Source organism: Callospermophilus lateralis, chromosome 10 (assembly GCF_048772815.1).
Source record: "Callospermophilus lateralis isolate mCalLat2 chromosome 10, mCalLat2.hap1, whole genome shotgun sequence".
In the NCBI taxonomy this organism is placed as follows: domain Eukaryota; kingdom Metazoa; phylum Chordata; class Mammalia; order Rodentia; family Sciuridae; genus Callospermophilus; species Callospermophilus lateralis.
This window is the reverse complement of record NC_135314.1, coordinates 114,948,259-114,976,002: the sequence shown is the minus strand read 5'-3', so window position 1 is coordinate 114,976,002 and position 27,744 is coordinate 114,948,259. Positions and strand designations below refer to the sequence as shown.

General features: G+C 37.4%; 1 protein-coding gene across 3 annotated transcripts; it reads right to left on the bottom strand.

Moving 5' to 3' along the window:
* Positions 1 to 27,291, bottom strand: Plscr1 (phospholipid scramblase 1). Of its 3 annotated transcripts, none has more exons than XM_076867404.1 (9): positions 26,924 to 27,291; positions 21,552 to 21,577; positions 18,742 to 18,822; positions 15,305 to 15,537; positions 13,924 to 13,966; positions 10,549 to 10,769; positions 10,271 to 10,432; positions 4,301 to 4,462; positions 1 to 87 (listed from the first exon to the last, which is right to left on the bottom strand). In XM_076867404.1, exons 2-9 carry the CDS (start codon positions 21,562 to 21,564, stop codon positions 67 to 69), a joined length of 936 nt encoding a protein of 311 aa, XP_076723519.1. In that variant the 5' UTR covers positions 21,565 to 21,577; positions 26,924 to 27,291; the 3' UTR covers positions 1 to 66. The 3 variants fall into 3 exon arrangements, with proteins under 3 accessions (XP_076723519.1, XP_076723518.1, XP_076723520.1); XM_076867403.2 differs by lacking the exon at positions 1 to 87 and adding an exon at positions 1,124 to 1,423; XM_076867405.2 differs by lacking the exons at positions 1 to 87; positions 18,742 to 18,822; positions 21,552 to 21,577; positions 26,924 to 27,291 and adding exons at positions 1,124 to 1,423; positions 16,244 to 17,213.
* Between the last annotated feature and the right edge of the window lie 453 nt (positions 27,292 to 27,744).

Sequence of the window (27,744 nt, the reverse complement as noted above, 5' to 3'; positions counted from 1 at the left end):
CTGCTGTTGTCCTCCTCATTTCCAGTGGAGCTACTGGGGTTGCTGGAGCGCTGCTGGAGCTCATGCTCAGGACGGAGGACAGTAGCTCTGCTGAGGACAAAAGGGGGTCTCCTGGAGTTCATTTCCTGAGCCCTTTGTCTTGTGCATGAGGCAAATCCTTCCCAAGGCAAGCTCCCCACCCAGCAGATGGCAGCCCTCTTTGCCTTTCTGCCAGGCAGAAGGCCCAGCTTGTGCCCTGGTACAAGTCCTACCAAAAGGCATCACATGCCCTGGCTCTTGAGAAGGGAGAGTTTGAAGAGGAAGTGGAGTGAGGGGGACTCGTCTACTGGGTTAGATGAGCTCAGAATGCCACCTGAGTCCAGGGACCACATTTTGTTTAAAAAAGTAAAATCATAACGCAAAAATACAACAATGAGTTTCTATGTCATATGTTTGATTGTTTTTAAAGACAATATGATTGACTATTGTTGCAGTCCATTAACCTGTGAACAAGAGTTTTTGTTCTGTTTAATTACCAGCTGATTAATCTCATTCTTACCACGTTTTGGAATTGTTAGAATATAGGAGCTAAACATTTCATGTATACATAATCACTTCTAAAATTATACCAATAGCAAAGTTTTAGAGTGGGTGAATAAAAAATTAATCTTTCTCTGGCACAGAATTATGTCCTAATTTTCTCATTGAAAACATTTAAAATTGGTAATTTATTGTCTTGTCAGTGTGAAAATTATTCTTTTAACAGAAGTAGGGTTAGCAGGAACATTTAAATATACTGCGATTCCCTAGAGAACAAAATCCTCATCTATGCTTCCTAAATAATATCCATATTGAGTTGTATTTGACTGTAGTGGCAAAGAAAGCAGAAACTTTTTTTAACTTAAAAAAAATTTATTGGTGCATTATAATTATACATAAAACAATTTGAATAGATAGTATTTGCAAAATAACATTAGGTGTTTTATGAAATAAATTGTGACTAAATGTAATAGAATAATCTATAATTTTATATTAAAGTTACTTTAAGGCTTTAATTTTGTTACAAAACAAAAAGCAAATGAGAGATTATAACTCAAAGCAGTTTTCAATATGAAGTTTCATTTCAAAATATAAAATATGCTATGTACTTTTTCTGAAATTCACAATGAATATTAAAAAATATATAAAAATATACATATGTAAGCCAATGATTCAGAAAACCATTTCTTTAAGAAGCAAAACCATACAACTGAACTTGTAGGCATCACAGTTTTATTCATACACATGTGAGCACTTTTAATAATGAAAAAAAAAAAAAAAACCACTGAGTTTTCCTTTTAGTAGTCTCAATCAATATGCAGTCCCCCAATTTTCTGAGGACACTTTCATTAGTACACCAAACTTCTCATTTTCATTCCTGATTTCTTTCAAAAAACATGAAGTCCTGTAAAGGAGCAAAATATGGAAATGAATTTTCAGCAATAAAGCTGAGATAAGTTTTCAGATACGAAAAGCTCAAGATGTGACCCCACACAGTAACACATCTGTCAAACAAGAAAAACTAAGTGTCATAAGTGAATCAGGGAAAAGTCTGCAACTGTGTAAGATCCACTTTCACCTTTCCATTCCCATAGCAATCAAACTACATTTATTTACTTGTTTGTTTGTTGCAGATAGAACACAATACCTTCATTTATTTATTTATTCATTCATTTATTTTTTATGTGGTGCTGAGAATCAAACCCAGTGCCTCACACATGCTAGGCAAGTGCTCTACCACTGAGCTACAGCCTCAGAGTCTTGTTTATTAATACCTATACGGACTTAACCTGCAAATTCTCTAATTTCTACTTCTGTCATCCCCTTTGAAATCTTTATCTTTTAATCTGTCTTCCTCAGATTTTCGTACTCCTTCTCTAGTAATATAACTTCCGTACAGACATGCAACCTGTCAGATTTGGGGGGCATAATGAGAACCACCTTAGAATGTACTAAAGATGGAAGTTGGTTTCCCAGGTTAATCAAACTTGTGTCCCCCAGCTTATTTCATTCCGAGAAACAAGGATTTCTAACTAAACCCTTTCTTCTTCAACTTCAAATTCTATGGATTTCATTTCTCAAGTACCTATTCTTTTCCTTTATCCTGGAAGAGGTGATTATTAACCATTCCTACAAATCATTGGCTTTATAATATTGCAATTTTACCTCCTTTCAATCCCTTTTCCATATGGGCACCAGCATTTATCTTTCTAAAGGTTGAATTTATAACTATTTTATTATGCCTCATTTTAAAACAAACATTAATTACATAATTTTCAATGAATCAATCTGTATCTATGAAAAGTTGCCCAATCTTTAAAAGTTCTTTATAAAAAAATTTAAATGGACACATAAAAACTACATTTATGGGTTCCACTTTTCAAGAGACCTATACATGGGGTCATGTCAGGTTAAACATAGCTACTTCCTCAAACAATGAGCATTTTTTTTTGTGTGTGTGTGTGTGGTAAAAACATTCTAAATCCCTTTTTCTAGCTTTCTTGAAATATGCTATGTATAGTCATTTTAGTGTTTAGTGATACACTAGGACTTATTCATTTTTAACTATATCTTAAGTTTCTTTAGAAATAGACCACAGAAATTTCCTAATAATCCTCTACCATACCACTTCCAGCCCCGTTTCCCATCAATTTAAACAGTCTCAAATTTATTTCTTGCCCTGAACACCATACCTTTCATATCCTCTGCTTGGGTTAAACAGTTTCCTTAAGGTTAAGGTTAAAAGTACATTTTAGGGAGAAAGAACACTTACTGAAGAACCCACAACTTTTTTTTCACTTATTGAACATACAATTTTCACCTAACCTTTATTATAAGAAGTAGTAAATACTTTAGAAATAATAACAAAAAGCCCCAGCAACTGCTAATCCAGCTTCAACAATGATTAATATGACCAATTTTACTTCGTCTATTACTCTGTCCTCTAAATTCTTTTGTCCTCACACCTGTTATTTCAAAACAAATTCATGATATCAAACATTTCATGATGGAACACTTCATTATTCCTCTCTAAAATATATGAATCTGCTTTTATATATTATCATCATCATATCTAAAACACCTTGATAATTCCTTCCTATCATCAAGTAGCCAGCCAATGTTCAAATTTCCATGATGTCTTACCAATGCCTTTTTGTATAGGCTTGTTTGGATTGATAGCTAAACATGCTCTATAAACTATACTAGGTTGGTGGCTCTTAAGCCATCTGCTTTATTTTATCTTTTTTACTTACTTCAATGCCTATTTATCGAAGGAATTGAGGTCCTTTGTTTTGCTGTTGTTTGGGAATAGGAGTTGAACCCAAGGGCACTGAACTACCGAAACACATTCCCAGCCACTTCGGTATTTTATTTAGAGACGGGGTCTTACTAAGTTGCTTAGGACCTGGATAAATTGCTGAGGCTGGCCATCTTCCTGCCTCAGCCATCCAAGACACTACGATTATAGGTGTGCACCACCATGCAAGGCTTGGAAATGGGTCCCTTTTGCTGTACATTTTCTTACTTTTTCTGAAAGATTTCATCCCCAGGTCAATGTTTAAGATAAGCATATAGTGTTTCAAACTTTGGCCACAAAGTAATCATCTCAGAGCTGTAAATAGATTAAAGAGATTTCAGTTCAAATGGGTTTAGGAGGAATATGAACATGGGGAGTTTGAAAGATACCTAGGTATTTCTAGTGTACAGCTGAGGTGAAGAATAAAATTCCTCTGTCTCCATAATCCTTAACTTGGGTCATTTTGAAATCATCTACACACATTTTTGATTCCGCACATTTGACTTGGTTAAATTGAGGTATGGCCTAGTACTTGGATTTCAAAAGGTTTAGAAGCACTGCTCTATTCCATGTATTTCTAATAAACTGGTAGTTGGATCCAGAAGCTACATTGTAGTGTTTACTCTTGTTGCTGTTTATACTCCTATTTTATGATTTAATTTACAAATGACTCAAGATAAAGTTTCCCTGTTCAACATAGATTTTTCCCCCCTTAAATGTTAACATCTTCCCCAAAGCACTAATTGTGTTTTGAAACAAAAAACTCCAAATCAAAGACCTCAGCACGATACATAAAAGTCTTTTCTTGGCTTCTGAAAATGCACAGACCCTTCAGACAGAAACAAGTCCCCTGTGTAGAATTTTGAACCTTGGGTGAAATGGGAATCTTTGTAGAAGGTCATTTTGGAATACATAGTTTACTGAACCTTTCAAAATGGTACTAGAGAGACCCTCTGTAACCAGGATCAGTAGGAAGACACTCACAATGAGGAAACAGGCTCCAAGCATCACAGCCTTCATTTTCACATCGAGGTCTAGAGGGAACTGAATCCCAAAATTATCAGCGTCAGTAAATGCCTCTCTCAAAAACCCAGTCCAGTGCTTAGAAATCTTGCCAACTAGAGATTCTTCATCAAGAGATTTAATCTGCATTGAAAAAAAAAATAAAGTCTTAGTGATTTTTAGAAAATTTACAGAAAAGCTATAAAATGACACAAGTAGTGTATTAAAATTCTGCCCATATGTAACTATGAATGTGCAGCCCTCATTAGATACATGCAGGCTCCTGTGTCTATTTATGGATATGTGAAAAAAAATGTTTTACTGCACAGAAAAAAATTAATAAATGTAGTTTACTGAAATATCTAACATTCCTATTTTGCATTAATACAGATCATAAAAAGTTATTTGAGTTGATCCAAAACAAAATTTAAGCAGAAAGGTATTAAAAATGTGATAAAATTTCTATAAGCCATGAAGAAGATAATTTAAAAGAAAAAAAACCCCTCTTATTAGATTTCTGCTTTAATAAATATGACAGATGACTCATTACCAAGCATGGTGAGTAGAGAAACAGGACATGCCTAAAAAAGACTGGCTGTTTGAGTGAAGGAACTGACCAATGTGCAACTTTTTATGGGCTGTCCCAGGGTGGGATAAAGGGACGACTTGGGGGATGTAAACAGTAACGTCTAAAGCATCTGCTTTTGCAGCTCCATCAGAGGACAGCCCAGGGCAATCACAGAGTTGAGCAGACTGTGCCCGGATTAATGCCACTCAGGTCGACAGGTGGGGACTGAATACCAAAGACACTTGTCTGGCCATGTACACCTAGGATTCTGTTAAACAAAGAGGAGGCGAGTCCTTCTCAAATGTGCACAAGGTACCACAAGTGCTAGCAACATACCCTGAGGCCCCTGTTGCAGGCTGGGACCTACTAAACAAATCTGGGGAGAATACAAAGTGTTGGCCCATTTCATTTGGGTGGAGGTAGATGGCATCTTAAAAAATTTGGAGTACACTTCTGATATGAAATTGCAATAGCCTGGATTATTTTTCCTTGAATATTCATTTCATTTTACTTCCTGTGTAGGCCCAGGATTCTTCCTGTGCATGACTGATCAGGAGTGGGTGGCTATGTGACTGCTTGACCAAAGTGTGTTTGCAGGTGACATGAATAGTGTTCTTCAACATGGCTACCTGGTCTGACCTGGCTCTTGCTCTGTAGTGGAAACCTATTAGAAAACCTCATCCCACTTGCTGCTGTGGTTACAGCCCTACAACACACAAATATGAACAGAATCTAGACCAATTTGCAAATTAAGTCTGAACTGTCCATCTGAACCTAGCTATATCTATTGAAGTACACCTGACCTCCAGACATAGGTATAAGAAAAAATGCTTCTAGTTTTAAGCCACTGAATTTTAGTAGTTATATGAGATGAGACAATGTCATGATAAACAAAGCCAATACAAATCCTGGCTTATACCTGTTAGTATTTTATTTGCAATACTGCCATTTAAGCATTTGAAAACTTTATTCTATCTTTCAATTTTGAAATATTTTTTAAAATGAAAAATGAAGATGATAACTTGGCAGTCATCATAATCTCAACGTTACATTCATAAAGAAATTACCACTTACCATTTTTGATTACTATAGCAAAAATTACAAATTAAACAGAATTTATGTCAGAAGTAGAAAATGTCCATTTTGGTTTGGCATGGATTGGAAATGTGAATAACAATCTCTAACTAAAGAGTTTTCAGGACTTGGGGGACGGGGTTATAGCTCAGTTGGTAGAGTGCTTGCCCTGAATGCACAAGGCCCTGGGTTCAATCCCCAGCACCACCAAAAAAAAAGAGTTTTCAGAACTAGAAAAAATTTGTAGCAAATTTTAGATAACATATAATAAAATTTTAACCTCTGGAAATAAATTAATACTATGTTATTATAAAAATTTTAAATGCATAAATTGAATACAAATAATTGGTGAATAATATTATAAAAGGGAAACCTTAGACTTACCTCAAATATAATTAATAAAATCTGAATTGTAATATAGCATAGAGTATCTGAGTATGTATCAAGGGTGTAAAATGTAATAAATTATGACATATAACTGTATAAATGATTGCTGATAAGATTTACAAATGAAGAATTTATATAACTTCTGGGATATCCTTGATATGAAGACATAACAATTATTAAGCAATTTCACCCTCATTAACAACAATATTATGAATTCAGACTTCAAACAAACAAGACTGGAGTGGGATGCGTTTCATGTGAGCATATTTTTCCCCTACCAAGAATCTTGGAAGGAGTAACACTCTCATCTACATGGACAGATGGTCCACTTGGCTCTCCTAACTCACCCTTGGGATAATAGTCTCTCAGACTCAACTACCATCTGCATGGTGAAAACTCCCAACTCTTTCCCTCTACATAACCAAGATCCAACATGACCTAAATATAAAAGATTAGCTTCCAACAAATCAACTGTCTACCCCCAACTACATGATTTTTAACTTGGTCAATGGTATCATTATTCATTAGACTTCTCAAACATCTGACATCAGAATGATAACATCAGAATCATCTCTAAATTTTCTTTCACCCTTCATGGACATCAAAGGCATGAAATTAGCCACCCTCAGTGCACCTGGGAAATTTATCTTGAATCAGTCTTTAAAGTGACTCTTACTCCTGCTGTTGATCAGGCTATTCATAACCTCTTTCACTCAAAGGGGCTGGGTTGTGGTTCAGTGATAGAGCACTTGCTAGTATGTGAGGCACTGATTCGATTCTCAGCATAAATAAATAAATTCTCATCTACATAAATAAAATAAAGGTCCACTGACAACTCAATAAAGGTCCATTGACGACTAAAAAATACATTAAAAAAAAAAGTTTCCATGACTATTCCTCATACGTATAATTCCTGGTTTAAAATATCAACCTTCACATTATAAACCCTCTAGACAATGAATCAAGTGAATGCTTCTCAATTCTGCCAGAAATGGTACCTAGATATTATTCTAGATGCGTAGGGAAGAAGTCAATTCATTACAAATAATGGTTGCTATCTCTAGCAGTTAGAGAAATGCAAATCAAAACCACCCTAAGATACCATCTCACTCCAGTAAGATTGGCAGCCATTAGGAAGTCAAACAACAACAAGTGCTGGCGAGGATGTGGGGAAAAGGGTACTCTTGTACATTGCTGGTGGGACTGCAAATTGGTTCGGCCAATATGGAAAGCAGTATGGAGATTCCTGGGAAAGCTGGGAATGGAACCACCATTTGACCCAGCTATTGCCCTTCTCGGACTATTCCCTGAAGACCTTAAAAGAGCGTACTACAGGGATACTGCCACATCGATGTTCATAACAGCACAATTCACAATAGCTAGACTGTGGAACCAACCCCGATGCCCCTCAATAGATGAATGGATAAAAAAAATGTGGCATTTATACAAAATGGAGTACTACGCAGCACTAAGAAATGACAAAATCATGGAATTTGCAGGGAAATGGATGGCATTAGAGCAGATTATGCTAAGTGAAGCTAGCCAATCCCTAAAAAACAAATGCCAAATGTCTTCTTTGATATAATGAGAGCAACTAAGAACAGAGCAGGGTGGAAGAGCAGGAGGAAAAGATTAACATTTAACAGAGTCATGAGGTGGGAGGGAAAGGGAGAGAAAAGGGAAATTGCATGGTAATGGAAGGAGACCCTCATTGTTATACAAAATTACATATAAGAGATTGTGAGGGGAATGGGAGAAAAATAAGGAGAGAAATGAATTACAGTAGATGGGGTAGAGAGAGAAGATGGGAGGGGAGGGGAGGGGGGATAGTAGAGGATAGGAAAGGTAGCAGAATACAACAGTTACTAATATGGTATTATGTAAAAATGTGGATGTGTAACCGATGTAATTCTGCAATATTTGTAATGTTTTGAATAACCAATAATAAATAAATTAATTAATTAATTTAAAAAAAAACAAAAACAAATAATGGTTGCTTTAAGAAATCCCCAGAAAATGGATGCTGGATGTAGTCTCAATTCCTTAGCATTCAATATAAGAATTTAAAAATGCTTCTCCAGTGTTTACACTTATATCCCAAAATAAAATATATGCCAACTAAATTTGTTCATATCACTCCTTAAGGAGCAATTATCGTTTTTCTTCTCTCACTCTGTGATAGACATGTCATCTCCTGCATGCAGAATGATGACTGTCCATACACAAACACACACACTACACACTATACAAATTCCTTTACAACTTCCTTTTAAAAGTTTCTACATCACATGTATTTTCTTAAGAGTTCACCATCTGCGTTGTTAGACTGTAAAGTCTATGAGAGAACGGATTTACCACATATAACCAGATTCTAACAGAGGAATTGAAATCCATATGGATAGAGAAGGAAAACAGATAACAGAATAAAGCTGGATGGTGAGAAACCTTAGGAAGATGTGGGGAGAATACCAGATTTCCCACATGACATTGTGAGTAGCTCTATTCAGCTTTAGGATAGTTTAGCCCATTCTCTGGAAAGGTAGGATCCAGTTTATCATACTTTCTGATTTTCTAGAAGAAACAAGAAATCGAGGATAAATTATAAAATGTCCCCATATTTAAGCATTTTGCAACCAAAAGAACTATAATATGTTGAGGTCATCTACTGGAGAACTGTCGTAAGGAAATTCTCCCATGTAGTAAATACTTGAACATATTATAGTTCCAAAGCCCTAGTTTATACAGGGATAAATCAGAGATCCCAGAACAGCACAATTTGGGCAGTATGTATTATACAGTAATCCCTCCTGGTCTGTGAGTCTTCTTGCATGCCAGGACCCCCAACAGAGCCTGAAACCACAGAGAGTAATGCATGCTATGTATACTATGTTTTTTCTTATAAAATGCCATACCTATGATAAACTTTAATTTGTAAATTGGGCACAGTTAAGAGATTAGTAACAATTACTAATAATAAAATAGAAAAAATATAGCTATATGGTATAATGAAAATTATGTGAATATGATTTCCCTCTTTCTCACTCAAAATATCATATTATCCTGTTCTGATCTGTCTTGTAGTGACACAAGATGAGACAATGTCTGTGTGACCAGATGAAGTTCCCTAAGTGACGGAGGCACCATGACATACAATTAGTGTACTATGCAAGGGTTACGTGAACTCAAGCTGTGGGAGTAGATGCCCTAGTAACCAACTAATGGGTCAGGTACTAGTGGCACTCTTATCCAGTGAGAGTGCCCTGGAAGAGGGTGTCTCATGTCCAGCTGGATGGAGGATTGTGGCTTGAGATTTCATCACACTACTCCAAATGGCACGCAAGTAAAAATTTAGAAACTGCATATTTCTGGAAAGTTTAATTTAATATTGTCAGGCCACAATTCACTGTGGAAAACTGAAACTACAGAAATTGAAACTAGAAAAAAGGAATCATTGGTAGCAACTTTATTAAAACTATCTCTATGTAACTCTTTCTAAGAACTCAAAGACATCAACATGGCCTTGTCAACATGACCTAGACATTCATGGCCTATAACACAGACGTGGAGGGCTCTGGGATGTCAGGCAATCAGACCTAGATGATAAGGCTTAGCATTCTGTTTAAAGCAGATAACACACGGCGTCATTATTCAGAAACTATCATGTTTAAGTGCTACACATTTTGCTTGTTTTTATTTGAATACACATCTCTGCTGCTGCTTCTTTTTTTTTTTTTGCCCTATAGAGTATGATCGATACTGACCTCTAGAGTAGTGACCATCACTTTGACTGAAGTTAGATACGTGAGCACATTACCTCTCTTTTGAGGTATCAGAGCACAATACTTATTCCATGTGGTTATGATAATAAAATTATCTTCTTATGTTAGGAAAGCAAGTCTTACAAACATTATGACTATTCTTACCTCAAAATCAACATCTGAACAACAACTGCACACAACACAGGGACCGGCAATTTTTAGTACATCTTCTCTCTTCTCGTTTTGAATTGTAAACTTGGGCAGACACGGGTGCCAGTTCTGAATAACGTAACCTATGGGTATCCCAGGAGGAGCTTGTACTTCTATCTACAAAAGCAAAAGAATATATAAAATGTGATAACCATCTTAATGTCCAGGTTGAATGAAAGGGTGAAAATGCTTGCTGAACTCTTCACAGACTGCCCTGGCTATGGCACACGGACCTCCTGAAGGCAGCAGGGGCAACAGCAGTTGCTACATGCCAGTGGTCTGTGCAGGGTTATGACTTCTTGGCCCAAATTGTCAAGAACCTTCAAGGTGAAAGGTCTAGCAGGTCCAAAGCAATTTCGGGTACAGCAGTCATTTTCTTCTACTGCAAAGTACACCCTCTGTCCAAGACTGTTCTTGATTTCATACTTGTTATTAGTTTCAAAGCCTGTTAAGACTGAAAACACAAAGGAGGAAATCATAATCATCATTATGTTAAGAATGTGGACTCTACCTAAGATGTTATCATATCTAACAGAGCAGTTTGGTAAGATATCCCAGGTAGTTCAGGAAAGAGGGAAAAGATGTTTAGCAATGAACCAGATCAATAAAAGAAAACAAGGCAAAAGAAGGAAGAGGGAAGTATCTTAAATAAGAAAAAACAAATCTTTAGGAGAGATGGGGTAAAGGAAAGAAGTGGTATTATCAAATGCCATAGGTTCTGTCCTAATGGGAGGCTCTGCTGCTCAGGGTGGGTGCAGTGCTGGAGGTGGGCACAGGGGGGCTCAGTGTCAAGATAAGATGCCTGCTTATCTGGCACAGTACTCAAGTATTATGGAGAGGTTATAGGATGTTTGCTGTGTTTGTATTCTATGAACTACTTTATTGGGTTAAGATTTTGTGTTGTAAATGATACTTATGTCTTAGCTTTTACACTTTGAGCAAAAGGAATGAGAGGGGTGATCTTGACACAATCATGTACAAAAGAACAGAGTGGGAATGGCATGTGAATCAGAACATCACACGGGACCAGTGCACCTTGGTTAGCTCAGCAGTTGGTATTCAGCACGTAAAGCTGGGTATTGACAAGCGGGGAGGGACCTGGTAACCAGGGCTCAAACTCATAGACTCTCTAAACCGTGGGCATCCAAAGTGAGCTCTACACCTTTCTTCATGAGGAAAACAGAGGGATATAGCATCTCACCAATGCCCCCCTCATATTGATCCACACACTGGAAACCTCTGTTTTTACAGAGCCGAGAAGGAACAGTTAATGTTCCCTTATCCACAGCCCTAGAATAGTTGGGTCACAGTATGTCAGAAGACAGACCCAAACCAAAAGTGATTAAAAGAAATACATGGAGACCTAAATAACTCTCTCAGGTCTGCGTGGAAGGACTTCATGAGGATAGAGAGACATCAGTCAAAAGTCCTATCAACACGAACTTCCTCAAGTGTCTTTGGTGGGATTCAGAGTCCTGCACTCATTATTTATTAGACCCCATCTGCCGCAGCCAAATATTTAGAGAGGAAAAAGTTAAAGTGGCTTTGAGAGGATGTTTATTTTTCACTAATTGCTTCATTAATATACCTTAATCTCAGAAATCTTCAACTTCTTTATTTGTTGAATAGCATGGGTTTATGTAATCTATGATTTTCCTTGAAAATATGAAAATAAAACAAAATAATTTCATGTTTTTGTGTTTCCTTTCTGATAAGTTTTAAATTGAGGAAAAATGTGAGTGCCTAATATACTGACAGAAACTGAGAAATCATGTTATTCACACAATTCATAATATGAAAAAAATATTATTGACTTTACACATTGGGCAAAAAAAAAAAAAGAGAAAAAAATTAAGGACTACCTTTTTAAAAATTTTTTTTGGGGGGACTGAGGATTGAACCCAGGGGTGCTTAACCACTAGCCAGCTCTTTTTATTTTATTTTTTGAGATCATTTTGCTAAGTTGCTTTGTCCCTGCTAGTGCTGACACTGGCCTAAACTGAAGAATTAAAAACTAGTAAATTTAAAAATTACATTTCAAGATGAAACTACATAACATATTCTCAAATATTTAAAATGCTTATAAATCTAAAAAGAGATAAGTTTATATGCTATGGAATATATAGTGTCTGGCTATGAGGATTTTATAACTTAAATGACATATACCACAGAATAAAATATTTTCAAAATTTAAAACAATAAAGGACTCCCTTTTAGGGGCCTGGCATGGTGGCACATGCCTGTAATCCCAGTGGCTCAGGAGGCTGAGGCAGGAGGATTGTAAGTTCCAAGCCAGTCTCAGCAAAAACTGAGGTACTAAGCAACTCAGTGAGATCTTATCTCTAAATAAAATACAAAATAGGCCTAGGATATGGCTTTGTGGTTAAGTGCCACTGAGTTCAATCCCTGGTGCAAGAGAGAAAAAAAAGAACTCCCTTTTAGAGTAATGTTAAAAGAAACTAATCAAAATGATGAATAATACAAACATCTAATAATTGACATTATTAATACCTTAAATGTCATAGGTGACAATTGTGTAATTTCATAAAATCCATTACCCTGCTTACACAGTTTATATTCACCCTTGGAAAGGAACTTTGCAAAAGATGGGGTATAACAGATGTATTCTATAAACATGCCGAGTTTCTATTATTCTCTGGTATCTGGAATAATGGTTCCTATATCTCCCTGAGTGTCATTCCCTAGTAGCTTCCCTGAAGGATCTAGTGACTTCCCAAGTTTATTACTGCATCTGGAAGCCCTGGACCTTTGGAAGCATCTGGAGGCCCACTCTGGAGCAGCAATACTCTTGCAGAAGAGGCCTCCAGACCAGCAGTGCCCCAGTGGCCCTGCACCCCAGGAGATTACACGCAGCTCATGGAATGCACATTCCACAGGGTTCGTCTGATTTCCCAAGAGAAACCGTGGGCATGAATGATAATTTTCTAAAACATCCCCATCTTGCTGAGTGTGGTGGCACATACTTGTAATCTCAGCAATTTGGGAGACTGAGGCAGGAGGATCTCAAATTTGAGGCCAACTTCAACAACTTAGTGAGAATCTCAGCAATTTGGTGAGACCCTGTCTCAAAATAAAGAAAAAAAAAATCCGTAGCAGGGAGAATGGAGATATAGTTCAGAGGTAAAATGCACCTTAATATGCAGTAGCAAAATCATCCGCCTCTGAATCCAGAGATCACTTGCTTTGGAGATATACTAAGGCAGCTGAATGTGACTCTGTCCCTTCTCAAGGTGATCTCAAGTTGGGAGAAAAGTGCTCAAGTGGTAAAAGTCCAGTAAAATGCTAAAAAACTTTTAGTGATTTGAAAAGAGAGAGGAGTAAAAGAAAGTCTTGATAGTTTCCTTGCAATATTCGTATCTAACATCTAAATCATAAGGATATATACCCACTATACTCATATTTACCATTTGACTAATTTTCAGAAATGAATTACTGATAACGTACATGATGAATTATGATAAAACTTCAAACAGACATTTAAAAATAACCTGTTTAACTGTTTCACGTGAGAGTATTACCTTTGCAGTGACTGATAATGTTTTTATCTGCATAAATCTAGAAATATGATGGATACAATGAATACACACCTTCCAGAAGCTCAACTTGCTGATGAACCAGAATCTGATCTATCTGTTATAGGAAAAAAAAAAAAAAAATTCACATAGTCAATTGTCAAAATTTAATGTTATCAATGTTTAATAGTTTGTTTACATTACTGGTTAGTATAAAACTAAAGTTAATATTTTTTATTGGTGAAAATATTGGTTGAAAATTTTCACCATTAATCTGGGAAACTTTAGACCAAATAAAACTATCTTACACTGAAATTAAAAACAACAACAAAAAAATATACATAGTTTTTTGAGGAAAAGGCTCAAGAGAGGTATGGATAACTTTTTAATCATTTAAAAGGGTTCTTTATCTGCCAAGTTTCAAAAATTGTAAGTGTAATATCATCAGTTGTAGTCACTAATAATTTCATCTATTTATTTTATGAGATCCTGATTTTTAAAATATGTGTTTCAGAATTTTTTGAAAAAATATGACAATGACCAAACAATTCCTATGGTATGTGCTGCTTGAAAACATTATGAAAAATTAAATTATTAGTGTGAGTCTGAGGGACCCCTGACTTCCTGAGCAGTGGCTAGACATGGTAAGAATACTGGTTCTCAAGAGTACAGACACTGAACACTCAGCCCTTCATGTTCCTATTTCACCCAGCTGATGTCTCACATTAAACTATGTTCAACTTCATATTGCTGAAATTCATATCATGTAGGACAGTAAAATCCTGGCCTTTTTTTTTTTTTTTTCCTCTTCCTTATTGGTGGCATTTATAAAACTGGACCTTCCAAAGAACAAAAGCAGCATCATAAATATGTAGTTTTATTGGATATAAAAAGATGAGTCATATACAAAATTTTAACTCTTTGTTTGGTGCCATTTATTGAAACTTGGCAATATATTTTAAGTTTTTCTTTTCTTCTCTTTTAATTCCAAAGAAACTATGTAGTGTTGAAAGAAAAGCACTGTGTTCAGTTCCAAAGTCCAGGTTAAACAGCCAATCTCACAGCCATGGGGGTTTGACCTTTGGCAACCTTGTGTGACTCTTATCTCACTCTCCTCTCCTGAAAAAAATGCTGTTTAATTATATAATGTTATAGATTCTCTATAAAGAGTAAGATAACACATGTATTATGCTTAGGATGAATACTAGAAAATAGTGCTTAAAAATATTTGCTATTGGCTCATATCACAGGTTTAATTCAAGGTCACAAAAAACACAATTACCCAGACCTTTGTGCTTTGATTAAAAAGTGAACTTCAATGAGAGGAATCAGTCATCTGTCAGCAGAAAATGTTTTACCATTTTCGAATCTGGCGAAATATTCATTTGTTGCCCTAGTTATGTAAGTTGGAAGCACAGGTTTTTCTTTCACAAGTATTTTATGTATCTGAAATTACCTGAGTTAAATATTCCAATCCAGGTGGGCAGTCTAGTGGAGGGGGCGGTGCAGGCATCCATGGTGTCCCTACAGGTCCACCGGGTTGGTTTTGGACAGGGAAGCCGACTGGGCCAGCACCTGTATAGTTGGGTGGTGGGATTGGGTAGCCAGCCTGGGGACCTAGATAGGCACCCTGGGGTGGTCCTGGGTAACCAGGCTGCATTCCTGGGTAGCCACTGTGTCCCGGAGGTCCTGAAACAAGAGTCATCAAAATAATATGTATCTGCACAGGAAACTGGAACCATCAACCCACTTACAATTACCCCAGCTATCTATGATCTGACCTCTAAATTCAGAAATCTAGTATCAATGAGGTTTAAATTTTTCTTTTAATTTTTCAGGTTTTTCATTGTAATATCTGTGGTTTCAGATCTACTCTCTTTTGAGGGTAGTGAAGCGGCTGCCCTGCTTTCAGCATTCAAAACTTAGATGGAAAGAAAAAAAACTTGAACACGTGAGAAAGTGAAAGAAAATAAACTATGACCTAGAGCCAACGACACAAACATCCTGGCAGGCCTTCAAGGACAGGAGAAAAGGCATTGCAGAAGATCTAAACTAAAGTCTTGGGCATTTCAAGCACCAAAGCACCTACAGAACAAATCAACTCTGGAATTCTAACAAAGGATAACTCCTGTGACTACAGACCTGGAGTGTAATTTTTTTTCTCTCTCTCTCTTTCTCTTTCCCTGAGGGATGTTTGGGAAGATTTGGAGATTTTTTTTTTTTTTTTTTTGTCACAAGCATGATACTGGTGACCGGTGGGTAGAAGGCAGGGCTGCTGCTCAATATCCTAAAGTACCCAGAACAGTCTCCTGGAAACCAAGAATTTTCCAGCCCAAAATATTTCCAGGTATAGAGGTAAAGGTATGCATCCTTCTAGCACATTCCAGATACTTACCTGGATTAACAGTGTGCTTAGAGTTTTAGTCCACACTGTATTCATCAATAAAGTCTCCATTCATTTAAAAAAAAAAATCAATAAACCCCATTATGATATTTAGTTTAGAAATTTAAATTTCACATTATAACAACCAATGTGCTCTCTGGAAATAAGGAAGGCAAACATTGTGAGAGGCAAAATTCTTTGGAGTAGTAAATAAACAGTAGAAAAAGACATTTAGTAGGCATATACTCTATATTCTCTGAATGTGTGATTACCATGAAGCTTTATAAGCTTATTTACAGAGCAGGAATTTCAAAGATTACGATATACTTTCTAAAGACTATATTCCACTATGTTTTATCATTAAAAGTCCTATAAAATTGAATACTCAGAACAGGCCATTATTCTGACAAAATTTACATACCAAAAAATTAAGGCTAATGGGCTGGGGGTGTGGATCAGTGGTAGAGCACTTGTCTAGCAGGCACGAGGCCCTGGGTTCAGTTCTAACACCAGAAAAATAAATGAATAAATAAAATTACTGAATCAACTTAAAAATGGAAGCTAACAACTGACTGAACTTCATAATAGTGTTTTTAAATTAAGATTTTATAAACTATTCCTTCTACAGTGAAGAGATACTCAAAGGTAATAAATTTGTCACAAACTCTGTTATAGAATTGAGGGATTTGGCTACCCATGGGGGAACCATCTCTTTTGGGGGTCAACTTCTGGGAGATTAAAAAAACAAAAAGATTTCCTATTGGTGTCATGGAGAAAATATGGGGGAGATGGCAGCAGAGGAAGCTACTTTAGATAGATCTAATTTATTTTGGAATCTAAAGAGAACAAGGGAAAAGTTTTATATTAAGATCTGGTAAGAAATCACCCAAGAGGAAGGAAAAGCAAAGATAAACCCAGACTTTGGGAATGAATATGTCATGCTTGTGAACAGAAGGCCCTTAGAGAGGATGAACAGCAATGGCCCTCAGTGGAACAATAGGAAACAGTTCATCTGCAGACAAGGTGGGGAGGCGTGGTCAGGAGCTGCTATTTTCTTCCCCCTGTGATCAGCAGGCATTGGAGGATTCTGAGGAGAAAAGTGAGTTCCATGATGTCATTTGTATCTTACAACATTTTTCAAAAGTGTTGAGCCCTAGGATTCACAATGGGAAACACAGAGGCAATCCTTGTGCCCCTTGCCTAATGGGAGATAAAATTTTATATGTACCCTATTCTAGAGTGCTCTAGTACCAGTAGGACTTTCTAGCTGGAATTGGAAACAAATGCTTTGAAGTAAGGGGCCAGGGTTTAGGACTCTATATGCAGAAGGTAGTTATTGAGATGGGAAATGGAAGGTGTAGGTGGAGTGTCCCTGAGGGATCCCCTTTCAGCTAAGATCTGAAAGATTCACAGCAGTTGAATAGGTCAAAGGCACAGAACATTCCAGAGTATAGTCCCTGCATAGTAACACACATAGGCCTTTAAAAATCTGAAAGATGTCCAGTCTAGCTGACCAGTAGAGAGCCCGCTTAAGAAGCATTCAAAGTGAAAGAGGGTAAAGGCTCCTATGACCCACTCTGGGCGCTTATCCTAAGAGTAATGAGAATTCAGTGAAGGAGAGCTGAACACACATCTGTGATAGAAAGAGATTAATGTTTTTAAAGATCACAGGCCTCAGGGCAAAGTCCTCAGGAGAGAAGTCAACAGGGATGTGGAGGTTTGAGCTAATTGGATATATTATTGACATGATTATAATCTTCTGGTTGATTATTCCTCAAATCAAAGGATTAAGCATAGAGGATTACCTAAAATATGGATAACTGTCTCATTTACATAAATCCAAATTGATTTGACATAATATTAATGCATAAACGACCAACACTTATCATTTATTATTTGCATTGTGCTCATAGTTTTCTTTGTACTTGCATTTAACCTCCAAAGCAACCTGAATTAGAGAAAACATTATCCCCAATTATAGATAATAAAAGTGAGGCTTTGAGGTATGGCAGCTTGTTCAGGACCATCACACAACTGTTAATCCAGAATGTAGAACTTGAAACCTGATATTGTCCAATATTGTCTGTGGCCTCAGATTTTCCATATGCATTAAGGGGGATAATCAATAGTACAGTGGTCCTTCATTCAGTATCCAGGGGGATTGGTCCTAGGATCCCCCTGGGATATCAAAGCCAAAGATGCTCAAGTCTTTTATATATAACATGGTACAGTATTTGCATATAACCTATGAAAATCCCTGCATACATTTTAAGTCATCTCTAGACTATTTATAATGCCTCACACAATATAAATCCTACATAAGTAGTTGTTACACTATATTGTAACGATGAGGAAGAAGTCAGTAAAAAAGCAATTACTTTAGTGTAATTTCAAGAAAAAAAAAAAAAAAAACAACTAAAATAAAGAAACTTTCCCCCTCACTCCACTTCTGTCCCTAGGGTATATCAACTGTTTAATGTTACTCTTTCTTTTTTAATCAAATATTTTACCTTGGAATGCTGTTGGTGGATATGGAGGGGAATATCCAGCATCAAAACTCGTTCCTGGTTGGGGAGCATCAACTGGCATGTCTGCAATTCAAACAGAGGTAAATGTATGTTTGTTTAAATAAAATATATATTAGAAAGCAAAAATCATTGTCCTTAGATAATATTCACTATGTGGTTTTAAGCTATATTGAAACAAAATAAATTCATTTACCCTAAGTTGTGTCTGTTATGAGAGCTAATTTTTTTCAAATATGTTAATGTATGCTCAGTTCTAGGTTTTGATTTTGTGATAAAAAGATAATTTTAAAACCACCTGCAATTCATGAAGAAAGCAGTAAATAAAACTAATTGGATGTGGCAATGGTCACAGGATTGTGAATGATTTTTAAAGTATCTGTAATCACTGCTACCCAGGGGGGTATCACAATTAGCTTTAAAAAAAATTGTAAATAAAACTTGTACTTCGGTGTCTATTTTATGCTTATTCTGAAACTACACTGATAAGGTTGAAACATAAAATTTCCAAAATAAAACTCATTCTGACCTACAAAATCCATGTTTAATTATAATATACTAACATTTAACTGTTATCTGCCAATTATCTGCTTGAATAGTCCAACTTCCTAGTTCTTCATATTCTTTTCTCCCTAGTGATTCATTTATCTACCCAACCCATCAATAAATATTTACTCAATAGCTCCTGTGTCTCCCATGGGTTGGGCTTTAGGGCTGCAGTGGCCCTGCCTTCACAGAAATGATGGTCTAGTGGACACTAAACTTATATTATTTTCACCTCCACTTCCTTATGGGTTACTGACAGAAAATTCAGAATTGTTTGTTTTGGGATCATGAAGACATGACACAGATATAGAAGGAAATATTAATTGGACTTTGAATCTCATATTTTCTGTATGTATCTGTATTATGAACTTCCAAAGGCCATTCAACTCCTGTAATTTTACTGGCTTATCAGGAAGCAGACTGCACCTCCCTCCCTTTCAATCAGTGTGGTAATACCTTCAGCAGAATGTAGTCACCGAAACTGCAAATTCAAGCAATGAAAAATCCTCTACTTGAATTAGGATTTTCCTTGGACAGACACCACAATGTCTCAAATTACCACAGTTCTCTGATATAGCACAGGTCATTTCATCCCAACCATCCTCTTCTGTTTCTCAGCTAGAAGAGCAGCCCAGCTCCCTAGTTCTCCAGCTTTTAGGATCTTGCCTGCAGCCCCACTTCCAATGTGAGTTACAAAACAATAGGATCAGACTAACAAATACAATTGTTTGAATTATGTACCACACACACATCCTCAAGAAGAGACAGACTCAGAAAACTGGAGCTCATTATCTCTGGGTTTGGGTACCAGTGCAATGATCCTAATTCAGGATTACCAGGAGGAATTCACACACACACACAGACACTCACACACACACACACACACAAATAAGTGAATGGGCAGATGTTCATGTAGATAAAAAAGAATACAAAGAAAATAGGAATTAAGGTCTATTTCTGTATTTCTAAAATGCAACATAGAACTATTACATTGACTTGAAGATATTATATTTTTATGTCTCCATATGTGTATTCGTATATGTATGTGCATATTTACTCATGTACATATACATATTTTATTTTTATACTCGTGTGTGTGTGTGTGTGTGTGTGTGTGTGTGTGTGTGTGTATGAAACTGAAAAGATAAAAGGTGGGCATGACCATGGACAAATTAACTTTTTTGAATTGAAGTATCTCAGAGCTTCTAGTATATGAAGCATTACATCTATATAAATTTACTTTTGTGGGGTGGGGGGGTGGGCACTGGGGATTGAATCCAGGGGTTCTTTACCACTGAACTATACCCCCAATCTTTTTTGGGAGGGACAGGGGGGATGACAGGGTCTTGCTAAGTGGCTAAGACTGCCCTCAAACTTGTAATCTTCTCAAAATAAACCGAATTTTTAAAAGTTTAAGTTTTACAAATAAAATTAAGTCAATATAGCAGTCATTAAGATTACAGCTGGGCAAGTGGAGCCTGTCATCCCAGCGGCTCAGGAGGCAGAGGCAAGATGGTCACCAGTTCAAGGCCAGTTTCAGCAAAAGCGAGGTGCTAAGCAACGTGGTGAGACCCTGTCTCTAAATAAAATAGAAAATAAGGCTGGGGATGTGGCTCAGTGGTCAAATGCCCCTGAGTTCAATCCTGGTACCAAAAAAAAAAAAGATTATCTAAGACATTGATCAGGGCTTGAATTATGGTGAGAGATATATATGTTTTTAGCTATCTCCATAAAAATAAAAAGGAGAACACACATCATTTCAGAAAAACAGGATTTGGTTTCTGGTATTTATCCTAACATGTAGATAACATTAAGATTGATATTTATTTAAGCCTATACACATGTGTATATTCTGAAAAATGTATGTGTATATATATCTGAGATTTTCATTACCGTCATCTGACATAGTGAATTTATTATGTTAATAAGTAGGACTTGAATAAACCTAAAATGCACAGAGAATAGAAAAATTGTTCTTGATGAAATACAGTATACTTATCTATTTCCCAACAAGTCCAATATGTTGCTCTCACTAAGACTTTCCTATTATTAATGAAAAAAGATTGTTGGTGGTGAATATTGTGTACACCTTTATAGTAGAAATACAGAACTAGACATTGGATTCTGGAGCACAAACAACACAAAGCAAACTAAATAAATTCAAGAATTGAATAGAACGTTGTAACAAATAGCAAGTAAATAGATTGAACATTATAGGAAAGAAAAGTAAATACTTATGAATTACTTACTGTGTTTCTCCATGATTTAAATAGTTCTGAAAAAAAAAAAAAAGATCTGATATTAGTGCACTGTCTATGAGTTTATAGGTCAAATATGATGGTGGAAAGACAGTCCACTAGAACTACAGAGTCACACTCAAGGGACAGTCCTCTTCATTAGCTGACTCTAGCCTCATCCAGGTGTTGGGAGTTTCTGGGCTTGATCTGACTCCCTAGGCTGGGTTTACATATAGGACTTTGGAGGTTATCAGTCAGTCTATGACGTAGGAGTCAGCAAAAGAGGAGCCACCAACAGTGGGTGGGCCTGGGAAGAGGAAGGGCAGCTTGTCTGAGCATGTGGGTTGGAGATAAAACAGTTGCATAACCGAATTTTTGCCCCATGTTTTCACTGTAATCAGCACACATAAAATGGGGTTGGAATTTACAGTAGGTAGGGAGGAGACTGAATAGAGGTGGAAAAGCCTGAGATAGGATCAAAGTACTGCAGGACAGAAGTACTGAGTAGAAAGATCCATCAGAGGTCAACACCATATTGGTGTTGATACATTAAAAGGAATACCTATTTGCATAAAATAGACTAAGTATCTTCACAGATACATACAAATTAAATGACTGATAAATTCTAGTACAGAAATAGGCAGTATCCCTTAGTTAATATGCTGAACTACATATCTCAAGTTTTTATCTGTCACCTGCATCTTTTAAGACATCAATCTTCAATTCGCTTAGTTAAATGCCTTTTAATTAATTTTAACAGTAATTTTCTTTTCTTTTTCTGTGGTGCTGGGGATTGAACCAGGGCCTTATGCATGTGAGGCAAGCACTCTACCAACTGAGCTATATCCCCAACCCTTTAACAGTAATTTTAAGGGACCTTGTTTTTTTTTTTTTTTTTTTCCCAGTCTTTTTCAACTTGCCTACCAATATCAGAAAGGCACCAAACAGTATATTGGACAAATCCTAAATAACATCCAAAAGGAAAAACACAGGCAGAATTTTATTCTTTATATTTTTTGAACTGAATTTTAAAAAGAAAGATCCTTTCGCTTCTGGATTGCAAACCTATACATCAGAGATGGAAAATATTTTTGTTTGTGTTTAAAAAGTATTTCTTCTTAGAACTTAGTTGTTTGGGGCTAGGAAGTCCAGCAAGCCACAAATACTTGTAAACTAGAAAGATGAGAAATTTCATAAGCTAATTTTGTACATCATGTCAGGTGGATCTTAAGCACGTAGTACTGGCAGGTTCCAGATCCCTTCCTAATGAGTACCAACTAAGAGAAAACACAGTATTTTCCTAGGGTTACAGATCATTCCCTCCTGATCCAGAAATCCTAGGAAGGGAAACTAAACAGAGTACAAAACAGGACTCAATTGTTCCTACTTGCTCTTTCTCCTCCTAGTTGGTTGCATTATTTTGAGTCTTAAAATATAAGTGAAATTGAGTACCTATTGGCAAAAATGCTGTAGAATAAAATCTGGATCCTCATTTTACTGTTATATATATAACACATACATACATACACACATACACACACATACACACACCAGGAATTGAACCCAGGGGCTCTGAACTGAGCCACATCCCAGCCCTTTTGTATTTTATTTTGAAATAGAGACTTTCTAAGTTGCTTTGGACCTTGCTAAATTGTTGAGGCTGGCTTTGAACTCATAATCCTCCTGCCTCAACATCCGGAGCCCTGGGATAACAGGTGTGTGTTACAGAGCCCAGCTTTACTATAGGTTTTAAATGTAGCAATTACACAATATCTTAAGCATTAAAACTGGTATGTCATAAGCAATGTCCAAATGTTAATTGGTTCTTTTATCTTTACAGGTGCCAATTAATTTTAACAGTAGTTTTCTATTATAATAAAGTGCTATTTACTTGATAAATATAGTCATCTACCATGTGGGTGCCTTCTCTTCCTGACCTCTTATTGGCTGTTAGGAGCATCTTTCCGTTTTCTCAACTTTAATGGATCTATTTCAAGACATATCATTCATTTTGGAAATAATTAGGTGTGCCCTGATTGAATTAGTAAATTTAACATAATAGCTTTTAAATAATGGTTCCTGCTAATCATATATAAATATAAATAAATATATATTTTTTCCAGGAAGAGGAAATCATATTTATGATGCACCCAGAGTAAAAAGTCTATAATAAACTCATAAAATATATTGTATGATTGGAATCATAATTACACCTGAACAAACAGAACTCCAAAATATAATCTGATGGTTGCATACTTCTTCCTACATTGAATGAGAACTTTGGTGGTGATTTTAGCATCATATGCTACAGAAATATATATACATATAAAGTTGTTCTGTCAAATGTCATAAGTCCCTATTGCTGCTCTGGGCTATTTGATCATTGTAAAATACTCCCACTAGGGAGAGGGAGAAAAGGATAGAGATTTTCAGCTGTGACTTCATAACTCATACTACAGTAACAACCTCTGACCGAACACTTAGGATCCTAAAATTTCTATTGCTTTAAAAAAGTATTTTTAGAAGATCATAAAATTACTATGTCTATACAATGTACATAAAATAGATTTTGTTTATTTACCTGGATTTACTTGTTAATTATCTAACCACAAATTTCCCCCACCTCCATCTCCTGCAAACCAAAAACACAATATAAACAAGTTTAATCCCAAGATGGTGATGCATGATCTGAAAAGGAAAAGGAGGGTCACTGGCGTAGGCCAGAAAAAGGCAAAATTTTTTGAGGATAGTCAAAAATTAAGTGATTTTAATGTCCTTCTCATTATGTTTGTGGGTAAACTGTGTGCATTTAAAAATGTTTCATGAATAGCTAATGAGAAAAATATTGCATCTGTTTAATTGTGGTTATGTTAATAGATAAGCAGAGCAAAACAAGGGCATTTACAGGAATGGGGTGGGGGAAGGGGAAAGGGAAGTAATTTGATACAGCAGGACATAGACTTGCAAAATAGGTGTCTGATGCAGGATGGAGGCAGATTTTAAGTGCAAAGTAGCTTGTAACAGGAAGTCTTCCATAAAATCCACTTCTGTAGTTTGGGCTCAAGAAAACAAAACAAATGTGCTTAGAACCATTTTGGAAAGAAAGGATAGTGGAATGAAACAGACATTATTATTGCTGTGTGTATATACATGACTGCATGACCAATGTGATTCTGCAACCTGTACACTCAGAAAAATGAGAAATTATATCCCATCTGATTCAAATGTATGATATGTCAAGGTCATTGGACTGTCATGTGTAATTAATTAAAACAAATAAAAAAATTTTAAAAAAAGATACAAACCTAAAAAAAAAAAAAAAAACATTTGGGGATAGAATCTTATAGTATTTTACTGTAAACCTTGAATAAGAATGTAGATCATACATCTACTCAGACAAACTTAGTAGTGTCCAGGGTTTTACAAAACTAACAATAAACCAAAGAGGTGAAAGAAACAAAAACTCATCTTCCAAGTCGGCTCCCAACTTTCAATGACATTTGTTAGAGACCGCCTTTAAAGTAATGCCTTTCATATGTAAGACAGAAAAGCCTGGTTGCTCTTGTGGCCATGTACATTTTTTTTTACTAGGCCAGGTAAGGATTTTCTAAGCATTTATCAAACAAAATTTGGAAAGCAAACATTTGTTAGTATTTATTAACGGGGGGGGGGGGTATTGGGCACTATGCAATATTGTGTTATAGTGTGTGTGTGTGTGTGTGTGTGTATGAACACATACATTCATGGTACACACATCCTCCTGTATGCTTACATAAACATTTCCCATCTCAGTATTCACCAAGTGGAAAACGTGATTCTCAAGAGTACTAATTTTAGATATAGAACAAGCAAGTCTCTATCCAGGCATTTGAGTACTATACAAAGGCACTTGGGGATTTAAACAATTAAGATAATTAAATTACTACAGGTCCTATGAGTGAAGATAATAATGCCATAGGATTTAGATGACATATCTAAATCCTTATTTAGATGATAGCTGTGGTGGTATTGTCAGGAAAGCTAAAAAATATCTATAAGCATCCATGTCATGAAGTTATGCGTGTGGGGTGTATGCCAGGGACACCGAATGGGGGCGGGGGGTGGGAGGGACGGGGACACCACATCTCAGAAGTGTAGACTCCCAGAAGTGTACTGACTCACCCAGGAATGAGAGGTCGGTGGAGATGTTCCTCAGAGGTGAGGATGGAGGGTGCACAAGGGCCGTTCACTAAATGTCCCTCCGCCTGTATGCTAAGCCCCTTTACAGATCTTGGTCTATCATCCACCTTGTTTACACGCTGCTTTTCTAGCCAAATGTTGAAACTCATTTTTTTTTTAAATTTCCGTGTGTGTTCATTGTTCAAAGCTCTACTTAAGAGAAAGTTCTGCTGTGAGGCAGGATCAGGAAGGGGAAGGAGCCCTGATCTGCCTAAGACCTCTCACCAAGATGCTGCTCTCTAACATGTCTCCAGTTGCCAAACTTGCAGAAGTGACTCTGGTTCCTGGAACTGGGAAGTGGTCCTGCCCAGACGTCCAGGAATCCCAGGCATCAATAAAACACCCCCCCCCCCAGGGTGGGGGGGGGTCAGCAAGTCAGCTAGGAGCAGCAGGCACTTTGTCAAATACTTGAAATAATGGAAGTTAGCTTTGCCTGGGGACCTTCTACAGTGCCAGGTGAGACTCTCACACCTTATATTAATGCACGTAATGCTCTTTCTTAACTTGGTGGTTCCTGTAATAGTTACACAACTTCAGAGATTTCAGAGATGAGCCAGCTAAAGGAACATGAGTGAAGACACTGGTCCAGAGCCCATGGACGTGAGGCAGGATGGACGCGGGCATTCTGAGCTGAAGGGCTCACCCACCATGCTGTCTACCCGCCTGTCTTTCCTATTCGTCTGGTATTCCGGATTGCTAAGCAGAGTTTGAGCTGCAGCCATAATCCTATTAATGTTTGCTGTTCAATGGCAGCTAGCAGTTTTACTAATCCTGCCTTCTAATGCCCCACCAAGTTGGCCGAAGCTCTGCGCTCCCCTTCTGGCCATGATTTAGGACTGCTCTCTGAATTGTTAAGTGGTGCCACTAACTGCAAGTAGAGCCCTTGGGGATCCTCCACACCCCCAACAGGACACACCTTTGTTATTATAAAGGTTCTGGGACGGGCCAAGAATACCACCGGCACAGCTTGGGTCCTTGCTGGATCTCTGCTCCATTCCCGAGCTCATTCCAGGTCCCTCAGAATTCTCTCCCCGACTTCCACCCACAGAGCAAACAGGACACAAAGACCCTTGTGCCTCTGGGCATAGGCAGCTCGCTTCACCTAGGTCGCTCCCAGAAACGTGCGCAGATCCCGCGCCCTCGCGGCGGAGAAAGCCCTGGCTCACCTGTGGCTCAGGCTGTTGGGAACCCGGGTGCCAGGTGGAGGCTGCGTTCCTTTCGACCTTTTTGCTGATGGCACAGGTGTTACACAACCTCCCCTGAAGCTAGCGAGGAAACGCCTTGGAGTGGAAGCTAGCGAGGAAACTTCGGCGCGGACACCAGGGGCTCTGGGTTTCGTTTCCTGGATCCTGCGTATTCAAGAAGAATTTTCCTCCCCTGCCCTGCGCAGATGCGCTGGGTCCTCGCGGCGCGGTCCCGAGTCGGCCAAGCTGGAGGCGGAGCCGCAGCCTGAAGCCCGCGGAACGGCTGCCCCGCTGCTTTCCAGCTCTAAGAGAGGCCCCAAGACTTGTCCCGGGGTTAAGGCAGAGATGAACTGGCGCCTACACCACCTTGAACTGGAAAGTCACTGGGTGGGAGTGGCCTCTTTGGGGAAACTTCCTTTTCTGTGGCTTTGACCTCCATCCCTCGGATTCCTGTGGTTTAAGAGTTAGTTTTTCTTGATGCCTATTCATTTTACAGGATTGCGGGTTTCGTTGTGGCACGGTCGTACATAGTTAAAAAAAAAAAAAATTAACAATTTTCCTCTCCAATACTTCCCTTCCTTTGATCTCCTCGCAACCCTTCTGCCCTTCCTCCACCCTGATGGTCTCCCTTCTACTTTCAAGGAGTTTCTTTTTTGTCCTGTTTTTCCCCGCCCCACTTTCTAGCATCCACCTGCAAGAAATCATACCAAGACACCAAGAAAAAAAAAAAAAAAAGAGGGGGGAGTGGGGGGAGCATGGAAAGAAACACAATCTTCAATTTATCGCAACACGAGATTGTTTTC

Excerpts from the sequence above, each read along its gene's own strand:
- Plscr1 (XM_076867403.2), bottom strand. Across the intron at positions 10,433-10,548 it reads GCCCCTGCTGCCTTCAGGAG|ATAGAAGTACAAGCTCCTCC; the intron begins GTCCGTGTGCCA and ends TTGCTTTTGTAG. Across the intron at positions 1,424-4,300 it reads TTGGAGCCTGTTTCCTCATT|GACTTCATGTTTTTTGAAAG; the intron begins GTGAGTGTCTTC and ends GCTCCTTTACAG.